Source organism: Garra rufa, chromosome 21 (genome assembly GCF_049309525.1).
Source record: "Garra rufa chromosome 21, GarRuf1.0, whole genome shotgun sequence".
In the NCBI taxonomy this organism is placed as follows: Eukaryota; Metazoa; Chordata; class Actinopteri; order Cypriniformes; family Cyprinidae; genus Garra; species Garra rufa.
In genome coordinates, this window is record NC_133381.1 from 11295628 (window position 1) to 11309391 (window position 13764).

General features: G+C 35.0%; 2 protein-coding genes across 3 annotated transcripts; one reads left to right on the plus strand and one right to left on the minus strand.

The window, feature by feature from the left end:
• Positions 1-1915: 1915 nt before the first annotated feature.
• Positions 1916-3347, minus strand: gjb9a (gap junction protein beta 9a). Its single transcript, XM_073827105.1, has one exon. The coding sequence runs from the start codon at positions 3252-3254 to the stop codon at positions 2469-2471; it is 786 nt and encodes a 261-aa protein (XP_073683206.1). The 5' UTR covers positions 3255-3347; the 3' UTR covers positions 1916-2468.
• A 4197-nt stretch (positions 3348-7544) lies between these two features.
• On the plus strand, positions 7545-13557 carry ptp4a2a (protein tyrosine phosphatase 4A2a). Of its 2 annotated transcripts, none has more exons than XM_073826816.1 (7): positions 7545-7693; positions 9145-9221; positions 9534-10074; positions 10174-10266; positions 12263-12393; positions 12679-12753; positions 12843-13557. In XM_073826816.1, the coding sequence occupies exons 3-7, from the start codon at positions 9979-9981 to the stop codon at positions 12952-12954; spliced, it is 507 nt and encodes a 168-aa protein (XP_073682917.1). In that variant the 5' UTR covers positions 7545-7693; positions 9145-9221; positions 9534-9978; the 3' UTR covers positions 12955-13557. The 2 variants fall into 2 exon arrangements, with proteins under 2 accessions (XP_073682917.1, XP_073682918.1); XM_073826817.1 differs by lacking the exon at positions 7545-7693 and adding an exon at positions 7773-8416.
• The last annotated feature ends 207 nt before the right edge of the window (positions 13558-13764 follow it).

Below are 13764 nucleotides of genomic sequence, written 5' to 3' on the forward strand. Positions count from 1 at the left end.
AGAAAAAGTCATTTTTCATATGTCGCCTTTAATCTAAATTCAGTTTAAATTTGGGAATTGAATATGATTCTCAATAGAATTCTGAATGGCACACAATTCAGATTATATACCATTGTTTTACAGTAGAGAAGGAATATAGCTGAATGTGTATGAGTCCGTGGTGTGTGTTTGCGAGTGGGATGGATTGTTTGCTGTGTGCATTTGAGCCGAAGCCAGGGCACATGTGTAGGAGGAGCAGCACAGAGTGAGTGAATCATACATTAGGACATTTGCTGTATTCTTTCTAGTCAATGTGCTGAAGACTGAAAGATTATCTGCCGGTTCGCGATGTTCCAGTGCTTGGAAATTGTTCAGGTCGGTTAAAATGCTTATAGGATGAAGGATTCACGCTTTGTTCTCACGTTATCATTGAAACACGTTCAAATAAATATACACTAAATATTTTTTTTGTTGCCCTCCGTATGTAGTGTGATATATTAGTGTGTGGTGTGTGAGTGAGATGGAAAAGGTAGGAGGGATGTAATCATTGGTTGCTGAAGGCAAAAGATCAAGAGGTGCTTCTTATGTAACATGTAAATGAAAGTGCACTGGGCACCGTGTGCTAAAAGATTTTATTTTTAAAAAGCAGTGTAGGCTGACAGAAATACGGACTGAAAGATTCAGAGAGCGTTTGAAACTGAGACTTAATGTGGCATATTTGGCCTTAATGGAAGTCATTTTAAAGGAACAGATACTCAAAAATGTAATTCTTTCCTCCTTTACTTGTTTTTTTCTTTATTCAGTGGAATGAGTTCAGGTAAATATCAAAGCAGTTTTTTTTCCATACAGTGAAAGTGGGAATGTCAAACTACAAGAAACGGATCATAAAAGTGGTTCTCACTAGGTTCCAAGTCTTCTGAAACCATGCTAGATTTCTTAGAGGGAAGGAAAGGCACCATTACATTTATAGTAGCCCACAAGAGAAAAGAATAGTTGAATTTATAAAAATGACCCCCGTTCAAAAATTTACATACACTTGATTCGTAATACTGCGTTGTTACCTTAATGACCCGCAGCTGTTTTTTGTTTGGTTGTTTTTTTAGTGAAGATCCTTCAAGTGAAAAAAATTCTTTTTTTCAGCATTTTTGTGTAATTGAACCACTTCCAGCAATGACTGTATGACTTTGAGATCTATCTTTTCACACTGAGAAGAACTGAGGGACTAAAATGCAACTATCACAGAAGGTTCAAACGCTCACTGATGCTCCAGAAGGAAAATTGATGCATTGGGGGGGGGGGGGGGGGGACTTTTGAATTTGAAGATCAGGGTAAATTTCACTTATTTTGTCCCCCGAGAAACATGTAAGTATCTTCTGTACTTACACTACACCCCCAGCTCTTAATGCATTTTTTTTTTCCTGCTGGAGCATCTGTAAGCATTTGAACCTTCTGTAATAGTTGCATGTGAGTCCCTTAGAGTGAAAAGATGGTTCAAATGCACAAAAATGCTGGAAAACCAAAGAATTTATGGGACTTTTCTGAGGAACAGTGGGCAGTTCAACTGTTCAGGTCAAACAAGGAACTCATAAACAACTATCACTAAAAAAAACCTGTGGATCATTCAGTGACACAGAATTAAGAATCAAGTGTATGTAAACTTTTAAACAGGGTCATTTTTTATAAATTCAAGTATTTTATCTTGAGGACTATACGTAAATGTCTTTTCTGTAAAATATCTTATGAAGGTCAGTAGTACCAAATAAAAAATAACATGCATTTTGTATAATCCTCTTTTTTCGGTCAAATAATGAACATTTTGCAGATTCTGCAAGGTGTATGCAAACGTTTGACTTCAACTGTACATCCTGTCGATTCCATAAAATCAATGAAACCAAGGCAACATATAGACCTAAATGAAATTTTAATTTATATTCTATGTACACTGAATACAAATACAAAAAAAAAATCATGAAACAAAACTTTAAAATGCATGGTAGTGCTGGAAACATGTAAATTTTGAGGTCGATACCATATTTGCATGCCAGTTGACACTGATAGCAAGCTCGCCTCACCCAGATTTCTTCCCTATTTTCAAATACATTTGGCATTTTAAAGTTCTGAAGTGCATTTAAATTCTAAAAAACATAAATATAGTGAAAATCCTTGCTACCACATCTTGATAATAAAAATAGTGTTGTCAAATCGATTAATTGCGATGAATCACGAATAATCGCATCCACAGCACACACACACACATATATTATAAGTATGTAAGTACACAAACTTTCTTTTTGGATGCGATTGTGATAAATCGATTTGACAGCACAATAATAAAAAAAATATATTTTATAAAAATATTTTTATTACTCTGTTTAACTTACATATTTAACATAACGTAAGGTCTGTACTAACTAAGTTTATTTTTATTTGTTTGCTATCATTTTGGATGAAGGAGAAGAGGGCTTTGTATATCCCATATCTTGAACTCACTAAGGTTGTAAATGTTTGGCAACACACTGCATAGCAGTGTCCATTTTGCTGTCTTTTAGTTTTTGTGAACTCAAGTTTTGGCAGCTGGAGAGCGTCGGGTCTAGTCTTTTAGATTGTTGCCGTGGTGCTTCTCGCATTGTGGAGTATTTCAGTATGCGCTTTCCAATGAGATAAACCATTTCGCAGATACACATGAAGATGCAGAGAGCAGAAGAGGCCACCATGAAGTAAGTGAAGATTTTCTTCTCTGTGGGACGGGAGATGAAACAATCCACCGTATTCGGACAAGGATCCAGCGAGCACTTTGTGAGGCGAGGGAGATCATAGCCTTGATATATATGATGAAGAATATAGAGAAAGGCAGCATCAACCGTGGCTTTAAAGATCAAGCTTAACAGGTAAGTCCACCAAAGACCTCCACGCTTTTTTCCGGGGTTGGCGTATAAATGCATGCCCTCGTGGTTGGCAGTGTACTTCTTGTCTTTTTCCTCCCTGTATGTGACGTGGGCTACGACCAGGAGTGACGGACAGGTGACAAAGATGAGCTGTAAGGCCCACAGACGGATGTGAGAGATGGGGAATGTGTTGTCATAGCAGACGTTGCTGCAGCCGGGCTGCTTGGTGTTGCACACGAAGTCTTTGCTCTCGTCGCCCCAAACCCGTTGAGCCGCCACCACAAACACCAGAACGCGAAACACAAACACCACCGACAGCCACACTCGACCAAACACTGTTGAATATTTATTGACCCCGCTAAGAAGGGTCTCCAGTCCCGACCAGTTCATCGCTGATCACAAACTTTGTCCTGAAATAAACACAATCATACGTGAAACTCAAGAAAAGGATAAAATCACAGAAACAGGCCATTCTAGTTTGGGTCAATGAATCTCTAGACAACTGGTGTCATGAAAGCATGCTCTAAATTTAACCAAAAACTAATGGGTTTTCATCATGTCATTTTTTGTGTTGCTGATTATCTTTTTAATTAGCCAGTGGAGATTTTGACTTCGATTAATATTTAAACTCCGGAGGCATTCAGCCATGCATAACAGGTAGGCCTACTCTAAAAGATCTCATCAAAAAGTTTGCGAAATCTGGTTTCGTTTCCAAGCACTTTAAATGGAAGCTATGACAAGGGTGACACATTTAAATATAACAAGCCTGTGTTGACTACATTTCCAAACAGGTTTTCACCTGCTCATTATGAATCCTTGCTGTTTTCATTTTGCAGGCCCAAATGTGGATTTGTCATGCTGGATCACCTCTGGGTTTGTCAGAGCTAAGATGTCTCATAGCTGCTCCTACATGATTTCAGCATTTTTGTGTTAAAAACACTCTGTGTGTTTGTGGGTAATTTTATGCTTACAAAGCCTGCATTTTTATAATTAAAAATACAGTAAGAACAGTAATAATGTGAACTATTGTAGTATTAATACAGTTGAAGTCAAAAGTTTACATACACCTTAAAGAATCTACACAATGTTAAGTATTTTACCAAAATAAGAGGGATCATACAAAATGCATGTTATTTTTTATTTAGTACTTACCTGAATAAGATATTTAACATAAAAGATGTTTACATCTAGTCCACAAGAGAAAATAATAGTTGAATTTATAAAAAATGACCCTGTTCAAAAGTTTACATACACTTGATTCTTAATACTTTAATAATAGATTAATTAATATACTGTGATTCTTTATTCTCTTTTTTTGTCATTGAAGACAACTGAAGGACTCATATGCAACTATTACAAAAGGTTCAAATGCTCACTGATGCTTCAGAAGGAAAAACAATGCATTAAGAGTCAGGGTATAAACTTTGGAACAGAAGGATGTGTACATTTTTGTTATTTTGCCTAAATATCATATTTTTTCATTTTAGTACAGGCCTTCAGAAGCTACAGAAGATACTTACATGTTCTCCAGAAAACAAAATAAGTTAAATTTACCCTGATCTTCAAATTCAAAAAGTTTTCACCCCCGGCTCTCATTGTTTTTCCTTCTGACGCATCAGTGATCGTTTGAACCTTATGTAATAGTTGCAGATGAGTCCTTCAGTTGTCCTCAGTGTGAAAAGATGGATCTCAAAATCATATAGTCATTGTTGAAAAGGGTTTGAATACACAAAAAATGCTGAAAAACCAAAGAATTTGTGGGACCTGAAGGATTTTTCTGAAGAACAGCAGGCAGTTTAACTGTTCAGGACAAATAAGACTCACTAACAACTATCATTAAACAAACAAACCAAAAAAAATGTAACACAGTATTAAGAATCAAGTGTATGTAAACTTTTGAACAGGGTAATTTTTATAAATTCTATTATTATCTCTTGTGGACTGTATGTACACATTATGTGAAATATCTTATTCAGGTCAGTACTAAATAAAAAATAACATGCATTTTGTATAATCCCTCTTATTTTGCTAAAAATAATTAACATTTTGCAGATTCTGCAAGGTGTATGTAAACTTTTGACTTAAACGGTATATTTAAAAATTATTTATTTCTGTGATGTTAAAGATTTTTCAGCAGCCATTACTCCAGTCTTCACTGTCACATAATCCACAACATAATGCTTAATATTTTTGAGGATACATTGTTTTTAGAATTTATATAAACAAATAAAATACTCGACATTTTGATTAGTTCACATTTTGTGCTTCTAGTTCTAACCACACATACATACTAACAAAAATAATATTTTCATGTAGTTTCGTATGCATACTACATTCTTAAGACATATTTTTGTTTGTTAGCTACTCTGTAATAACTAATAAAAACTAAGTAATGCATAAAAAAAGCTCTTACCGTCTTTCACCGCAACACTGATAGACATTGAAACAGGAAGCACCAAAAAATAAAAAGAACAAAACAAAAAGCACCAAAAGAGGGATAGGTTGAAACTACAATACAAGCCCTTAAGAAATCCTGTCCAACCTGATGTATGGCCTATCCGCCATCATACCTGAGTTAAGTGTGGTTTACTCACATGAGACACCTGTGTTGATGGAGATGCATTAGAAGGGTGTGGTGCTGTTGTGTGGGTGTTGCGTGCTATTCAGTAGATATAATCTTACAGACAGGGACTGTAATGTGAGTTGAACTGTAGGTACAACAAAGGTACGGATACATTTCGAAGCCTTGCGGGCGTGTATGTGTCATTACCACACCCAGCAATCAGCATATATTATATAATACATTAAACACATGACTTTATCTTAAAGCAGATTGCAGGTATATAATAGTGTCGGGGTTTGGCTATTAATTCGGGGAAACAAGAGTAGGCTAATACATGCTCTAACTCTTTCTCACCAGGAGATGGAGACATAACTTCATTTTAAAAATCTGTGATGTTAGTTTCGTGCACAATGTAAATAATGAAATATTTTAATAAATATTTAAATGATATGCGTGGACATTTAATAGCTTATATCGTAATTTTTACGTTTTACTAAAGCCATCTGCATTAACAACCTACATCCAATTTACACTACCAGTAATATTTTTAATGTTCTTCTGCTCAACAAGCCTGCTTTTATTTGATCTTAAGTACAACAAAAACAGTAAAAATGTGAAATATTTTTACTATTTAAAATAACTGCTCTCTACTTGAATATATTTTAGAATGTAATTATTACTGAGATTTCAAAGCTGAATTTTTTTAGCATCATTGATTTGCTGCTCAAAAACATTTATCATTATTATTACGTTGCAAACAACTGAGTAGATTTTTTTTTCCTTTTTTTTTTTGATGAATAGAAATATTAGAAGGACAGCAGGTTTTGAATGGTATATAGGGTATAATGTTACAAAAGCTTTTTTTACTTCAGATAAATACTGATGTTTGGATTGTTCTATTCATCAAAAAATCCTGAAAAAATGTACTCAACTGTTTTAAACATTGATAATAATAAATATTATTATTACTATAAGTCAGCAAATCAGCATATTCTGAAGATTTCTGAAGGATCATGTGACACTGAAGACTAATGATGCTGAAAATAGCTTTAATCACAGAAATGAATTACATTTTAAAATATTTTCAAAGAGTAAACATTTATTTAAATAGTAAACATGTTTCAAAAGATTTACTCAAATGCAGGTTTGATGAGCAGAAGAGACTACTTTATAAAAAAAAACATTAAAAATCTTACTATTTAAAAACTTTTGACTGGTAGTGTAATTCATATAAACATTATTTTATAGTCGTGTTTATTTAAGGGGAAAATGCTGTTTTTTCATGCACCTGTCGAATTTTTGCTTTTTTATAGTGTTTTTTTTTTAGACTAAAACACCCGAAATACACTGTTAAGTTTTTCTTTTATAGCACTTTATCTATTTGTGTCAATAGATTTCAATTACAATACATATTTTAAAAGGCCGTTTTCTCAAAATGAGTTTTTTCTCCTACATTGAGACATAAATCTCCACTACAGTAGCACTTACACACACCAAACATTACGTTTTAATTCCTGTCTATATCCTGAAGGTTTTTACAGAGGGATTTATTCATATACAATTAGCTTAACAAAATTTTACTCCCCCAAAAATGAAAAAAAAAAAAAAAAAAAAAAAAAATACCATGGTTTTCTGTTTGTTCAAAGTTTTTTTCTGAATTATGGAGTAACAAAATGAGATACCCAAAATCCCCTCTAAAAAATATATAAATAATAAAAAAAAAATAATAAACAAGAATTTCGAAACTGACTTCATCCAGTGTTTAGATTTTTGTACTAGAAATGTATGCAAATTAGTGCATATTTAAATAAATAATGCATTATTTGCATATTTAAACCTAACATTTTAGCAAACTTGTAATACAAAAAAATATTTGCAATTATAAATGTAATTAATCATTTGGGAAAGGTGATAAATATTAGTCGTTGTTTTATTGTTAAAGTAAATCATTTTACCTACCACTAAAACTTTGTATATGCATGCAGTAATAATCACAAACAACCATAAAAATGTATAGCTGTTCGAAGAATCAACGTAATTAGTAGAGACCGCTTACCGGATAAAAAAAGTTACATCTATCCACTAATGCGAAAGATGCTGTTTTATTGGCCCCGTGACTGCGGCCAGCCAATCAGCGGTGATCTGCGCGGACCGGAATTGTCGCCTGGATACGGGAGCTCTACGGTTGGGGAGAGCTAGCCGGCTAGCAGCGTCTCTCAATCCTTTCTCTCTTTGTCACGCTATTCATATCTACCGTCAGCTCTTTGTAAGTATCTGTTTGATATTAAACCTACATTTTTCGTCATTATTAACATCTAGACGATTGATGGATTGTGAATTTGTACGTGTGTTGAAATATATACGCATTTAGCAGCTATAATAGGCTAGGCGGACAAGAGCGAACTAATCTCGTAAAAACATCTGTGACTTTTTAACGATGTTTAGCGTTCTAATGCAATTGTAATGTACTGCATATCGTATAAATGTGTATTAAGGACTTGAACTGTCAGGAAACAACGATACTGCTCGTTGTAAATGACATCTGTTTTTATAATATCCACACAATAAGGCTTATGGGCATGGTGAATATCTTGTATATATTAACGAAGTTAGTATTTTATGATGTGATATTTAAATCAAACGGTTGTTTAATCAGTCTTACAAATATAGATCAACGTGTGGTTAGCAAATGTACCCCATTGTGTTCAATGCACAGATACTATGCAGATAAAATACTAGTTCAACCATGTTTTGTTTTGGTTTTTACTCTCTCTCTCTCATGTCGTTCCAATCCAATGTAGAATACAATACAAAGGTAACGTTGCACGTTAGACAAAATGACATCCTCAGTCACCATTCACTTTCATTGTATAGGGGGGAAAAAAACAGGTAATGAAAGTAAATGATGACACAGGCTGTCATTCTGCTTAACATTTCCGTTGTTTACCAAAGCAGAAAGAAAATGATATGGATTTGGAAGAACATGAAGGTGAGTAAATAACAGATTTTTCATTTTTGTGTGAGCTGTCCCTTTAAGAATGAGATAATGCTCAAAAATAGACAGTAAATGGGCAGTGGATGTGGTGATTATGTGTCATACAGTCATAAGAACGTGTACGTGGGCTTTGCTCATTTATATCAACCTTTTTAAGATTCATCTGATGGCGTATTCATATTTGAATGAAGTTTCAAATGTTCAATGTGTGTTAAATGTTATATGTGACCCTGGACCACAAAACCAGTCATAAGTAGGTTTGCAAAGGGGTGGAAAATTTCCGGTAAATTTCCAGAAACTTTCCAAATTTTCTGATTTATACATCATTGTTAGGAAAGGACAGTATGTGGCTGAGATACAACTACTTGAAAATCTGCAATCTGGGGGTGCAAAAAAATCAAAATACTAAGAAAATCACCTTTAAAATGGTCCAAATTAAGTTCTTAGCAATGTATATTGCTAATAAAAAATTTAGTTTTGATATATTTACGGTAGGAAATTTACAAAATATCTTAATGGAACATGATTTTTACTTAATATCAAAACTATTAAAAAAAACAACAACGATATTTTTGACCCATACAATGTATTTTTGGCTACTGCTACAAATATACCCTGTGCTACTTAAGACTGGTTTTGTGGTTCAGGGTCACATATGAGACAACCTGATTTAAAGAAAAGTCTTGTTTATTGCTTGTTTTATGTCTTTATATCTTTTCTAGGTGCAAAGTAGAGACAGTCACGAATGGTGAAGATAGAATGCAGAGTTCTCAACTTGTTTTCTGTTCACTTATTGAAAGTAAGTGCGTGATAGGCAATATATAAGCTGATTGCGAAATATTTTCCATTTATACCACCATTTTATAGTGCTGTGCAAGGCCTGTATGCTTTTATGATGAGAGTTTATAATCCATTCAATGGCCAAAGTCAATATCTGCAGTGGAATGAGGTCTCTCTTCAGCTGTAGGCCTGTAGGCCATATCCAGTAATCATTTGGTGTTAATGGTGACATGTTTTGATTCACTGCACTTGCTGGTTGTGATGTGCCTTAGGATCCCGTGCCCTGGTTATTTATTGGTCACTGTCCTTTTTTTTAATTTTTTTATTCCAGGCTGCACATTTATGGCGTTTGTCAGTGTGAGTGGAGACTTCTGCCAGGCACAGCACCTGGTCATTGTGGACAAGTGAACAGAGGGCCTGCCATATGAAGATAATACTACCTGACTGCCCGTCTAAAATTCTGCACTTTCGGGGAGCATCTTTTTTTGTCCAGAGTTAAAGTATATGAATCGGTTTGAGCCAATCCAGGTACTAGAGAGCGAATCGTTGCTTCTCTCTAGTGCCAACTGATCATCTCTCCTCTCCTGAATGGGGTAATTATACATTGTGAAGCAGAAGGATAGTCCCCTTCTTTAGTTTTTATTTTAAAGCTGTGGAAAGTGGTCTCCTTCTCCTGTTTGCGTTTTTTTGTAAACATTATTTCTACATTCAGAAGATTCAGATTCAGGAGTAGTTTTTTCCATTAAGTCGAATTACAATCTCATTTGAGTGTCAAAATGAATCGCCCCGCTCCTGTTGAGATCAGTTACGAATGCATGAGGTTTCTCATCACCCACAATCCCACCAATTCACAGCTGGCCAAGTTTACAGAGGTAAGGCTCAATATGGGAGCAGGTGATGTGAATAGGAATACTAACAATAGGGTCAAAACCAAATATATATATATTTTTTTTATTACTAATGTCTTTTAGGAATTGAAGAGTTTTGGAGTGCAGACGCTTGTCCGGGTTTGTGATTCAACTTATGACAAAACACCAGTGGAAAAAGAAGGCATTGAAGTTTTGGTGAGATTTGCAACCTCTTTAAAGCAAACCTCAGGTATTAAGACATGTATAGCGTAATATAACATAAATGATGCCCCTTACAGAAATATGTAGCAGAAAATCCATGTAAGACTTACGTTATTTAAAAAAAAATCCACATAGTTTTAGATATATTTTGGACTATGGGGGCGCCATTATTTCAATGACGTGAAATGGTTGCACTCAGTGAGCTACTGCCGCTACCTTTTGCTTTCAGTTATAATTTGTTTGACAGATACTGTGCCAAAGCATGGAAGGAGTAGTTCACTTTCAGAACAACAATTTACAGATAATGTACTCACCCCCTTCTCATCCAAGATGTTCATGTCTTTCTTTCTTTAGTCGTAATGAAATTATGTTTTTTGAGAAAAACATTTTTAAGATTTGTCTCCATATAATAGGCTTCTATGGTGCCCCAGAGTTTGAACTTCCAAAATGCAGTTTAAATGCAGCTTCAAAGGGCTCTGAATGATCCCAGCTGAGGAAGAAGGGTCTTATCTAGCAAACGATTGGTTATTTAAAAAAATAATAATAATAATGCGTGAACTGTGTATTCCGATACTCCCATCTCATTTTCTCCTTTGAAATCGTCCTACATCGCTGTTTTACCTTTTTTTGTAAAGGCTGTTGGACCTCCTTTGCATGTTCACTTTGTAAACGCTGGGTCGGTACTTCTGCAGTGATTTAGAATGATTTTGGAGTTGAAGGGAGAAAATGAGATGGGAGTTTTTCCACATGAACCGGAATACACAGAGTTCACACAGAGCTAGACAAGACGAGCGTTTGAGGTTAAAAAGTATATAAATTGTCAATATGTTTAGAAAATAACTGATTGTTTCACTAGATAAGACCCTTTTCCTTTGCTGGATTCGTTTTAAGCCCTTTGAAGCTGCATTTAAACTGCATTTTGGAAGTTCAAACTTGGGGGCACCATAGAAGTCCATTATATGGAGACAAATCTTGAAATGTTTTTCTCAAAAAACATTATTTCTTTATGACTGAAGCAAAAAGAAAGACATGAACATCTTGGATGACAAGGAGTGAGTACATTATCTGTAAATTTTTGTTCTGCAAGTAAACTACTCCTTTAAGGCCCACAACACAACTTTAAAGACCTTTTATGTTAGAATAAGAAGTTGAAATATATTTTAAAAACTACACTTTTTGCCCGCAAAACCATATTGAGACAGTTTTGCTATCGCATTATCACGATATTGATAATATTGTTACATTCCTATAAGGTACTGATACAATGCCACATTGTGTGGCTTTTGGTTGTAATTTTCAGTTGAAGGGCATCAAGTGAAGTGATGTGAGTCTTCACTGCTTTTTCTAGCAGTAAGAAGAGGAGCAAAGAATGAGAAGATGCCTGTGGACGAATAAAACTTCCTAAAGACCTGCGTCTTTGTTCTCTCCACTTTAGCCTTGATGCCTTTCAGGCTTTTTAGTACATCACAGCTACTGAAAGAGCTTACAGACGGCAGAGACAAGAAATGTTAGATGCAATTCTGGCAATTCTGTAAACATGCCGATGACTGAAGGAGTTTCTCAGCATGGGCGTTTAGACTCCTTGTGGAGAAAATCAATAGTATGATATTTGGTTTAAGCCTACACTTACATCCATTGCCACCTGTAAGCTCTAGCAGTAGCTGTGGTCATCGTATCAGTATTATTATTAGTTATGTATTCTGAATTGTGCTGCGGTAAAAATAGCAACAGTAGAACCATTTCACATCATAAAGGGTGCCCACAAAGCCTAAAATATGTATAAAACGATGTGGATTTTTTTTTTTTAAATACCGTAAACTTTCATGGGCTTTCTAATTCACATTTCAGTAGGAGACATCATTTATGTTATATTAAGCCATACTTGTTATAATATCCCTAAGATTCTAACAGAATTTGCTATTTTGTGTGTGATTATTGCTGAGGATTGTTTTTTATGTTTGATTTAATGCGGAAATGTGTTTCCCTTTAGGACTGGCCTTTTGATGATGGTTGTTCACCCCCTGACCAAATTGTTGATGACTGGTTGAACCTTCTCAAATGTAAATTTAAAGATGAACCAGGCTGCTGCATTGCAGTACATTGTGTTGCTGGATTGGGACGGTAAGTGCTATCAGGACTAAAGTAATTCAGCCAGGTTCACACAGATATGAAATGTTGATTTGTGCTTGTCCGAGATATTACGCTGTGTAATTTTCGAGTTATCTTGGACCTGATGTGCCAAAACATGTCGTTCTTTTAGAACATTTTGTGCTGTAATAGTGTGAACCTCAATATTTATCTAAATCAGTAAGAGAAATCCCTGGTTAATAAGCAAGTGACCTGACTCATGATTTATATTAAATAGTTTTAAATGAGAACACAGTGTGTGTTTGTGTGTGTGTTCAGAGCTCCTGTCTTGGTGGCCATAGCCTTAATCGAATGCGGGATGATGTACGAAGATGCTGTCCAGTATATTCGTCAGTGAGTAAAACAATCAAATCTTTTTATTTTTCTGTGGGATATGATATTTTTGGTCATTTTGTGATATGAATGACCATTTTTCTTTGTAGGAAAAGGCGTGGGGCTTTTAACGCCAAACAACTGATGTATCTTGAAAAGTACAAACCCAAGATGCGCCTGCGCTTCAAGGATGCCAATGGCCAGAACTGCTGCATTCAGTAAATAAACATTCATCTATCCAAAGGATGTTTGGAAATGATTGACATAATTATTATTGTTAGTGTTGTTATGATCCGTTTTTGTTTGATTATATATTGGACCAGGATTTTGCTGTATTACAGTGCCAAGCACACACAAACAGGTTACGCAGTATTAGTGCTTTTTGACCAAACAGTCTAGCCAATCTTGTCAGCTCACAGGCAGGGTCTCGCTGGTGATGTTTTTCATTGTGACAAACAAATTGGTATAATGATTGACTGCAGTTGTTAGTGTTTTATGCCCTATCTAAAACTAAGTGTCCCCAGTTTTCTGGATTGTGGAACAGTATCCTGCAGTGATCAGCATCCTGCAGTAAGTGAACTCACTTTGTTGGTGCTTCTCTTGAAGTCTGTCAGCTTCTCCAAAGTTACATGGGCACAACTACTGTATCTAATGCTATAGATATTAAACATTCCAAGAGATTCACAGCACTGTCGGACACTACATTATGGTTGTCAGTAAAATGGACAAGATTAATGAAATCCTAGTAATCCAGTCAACAACACTTCCTCTCCAAACTGATTGTGAAATGAGTCAAATTCAAAGAATAAAAATCAAAGAATTGTATTGTTGTTGTCATGTTTTTTTCTCTTTCTTCTCTTAATGCTTGTGGCATAAATGGACAACTGATATACTACAATGCAATATAAATACAATGTATAGCATTGTAGTGAATGATTTCAGTATTCATGTATGGTGTAAAGTAATTAAAATACAATGACATTGCCAAAAACGTTTAAAAACGCGGCAATACTATGGTACTTTTTATTAGTA

Bases quoted from the DNA above. Each gene is read 5' to 3' on its own strand.
- gjb9a (XM_073827105.1), bottom strand. From the start codon at position 3,254: ATGAACTGGTCGGGACTGGAGACCCTTCTTAGCGGGGTCAATAAATAT.
- ptp4a2a (XM_073826816.1), top strand. From the start codon at position 9,979: ATGAATCGCCCCGCTCCTGTTGAGATCAGTTACGAATGCATGAGGTTT. The intron at 10,075-10,173 runs GTAAGGCTCAAT...AATGTCTTTTAG, and splicing joins AGCTGGCCAAGTTTACAGAG to GAATTGAAGAGTTTTGGAGT. The intron at 10,267-12,262 runs GTGAGATTTGCA...GTTTCCCTTTAG, and splicing joins AAGAAGGCATTGAAGTTTTG to GACTGGCCTTTTGATGATGG.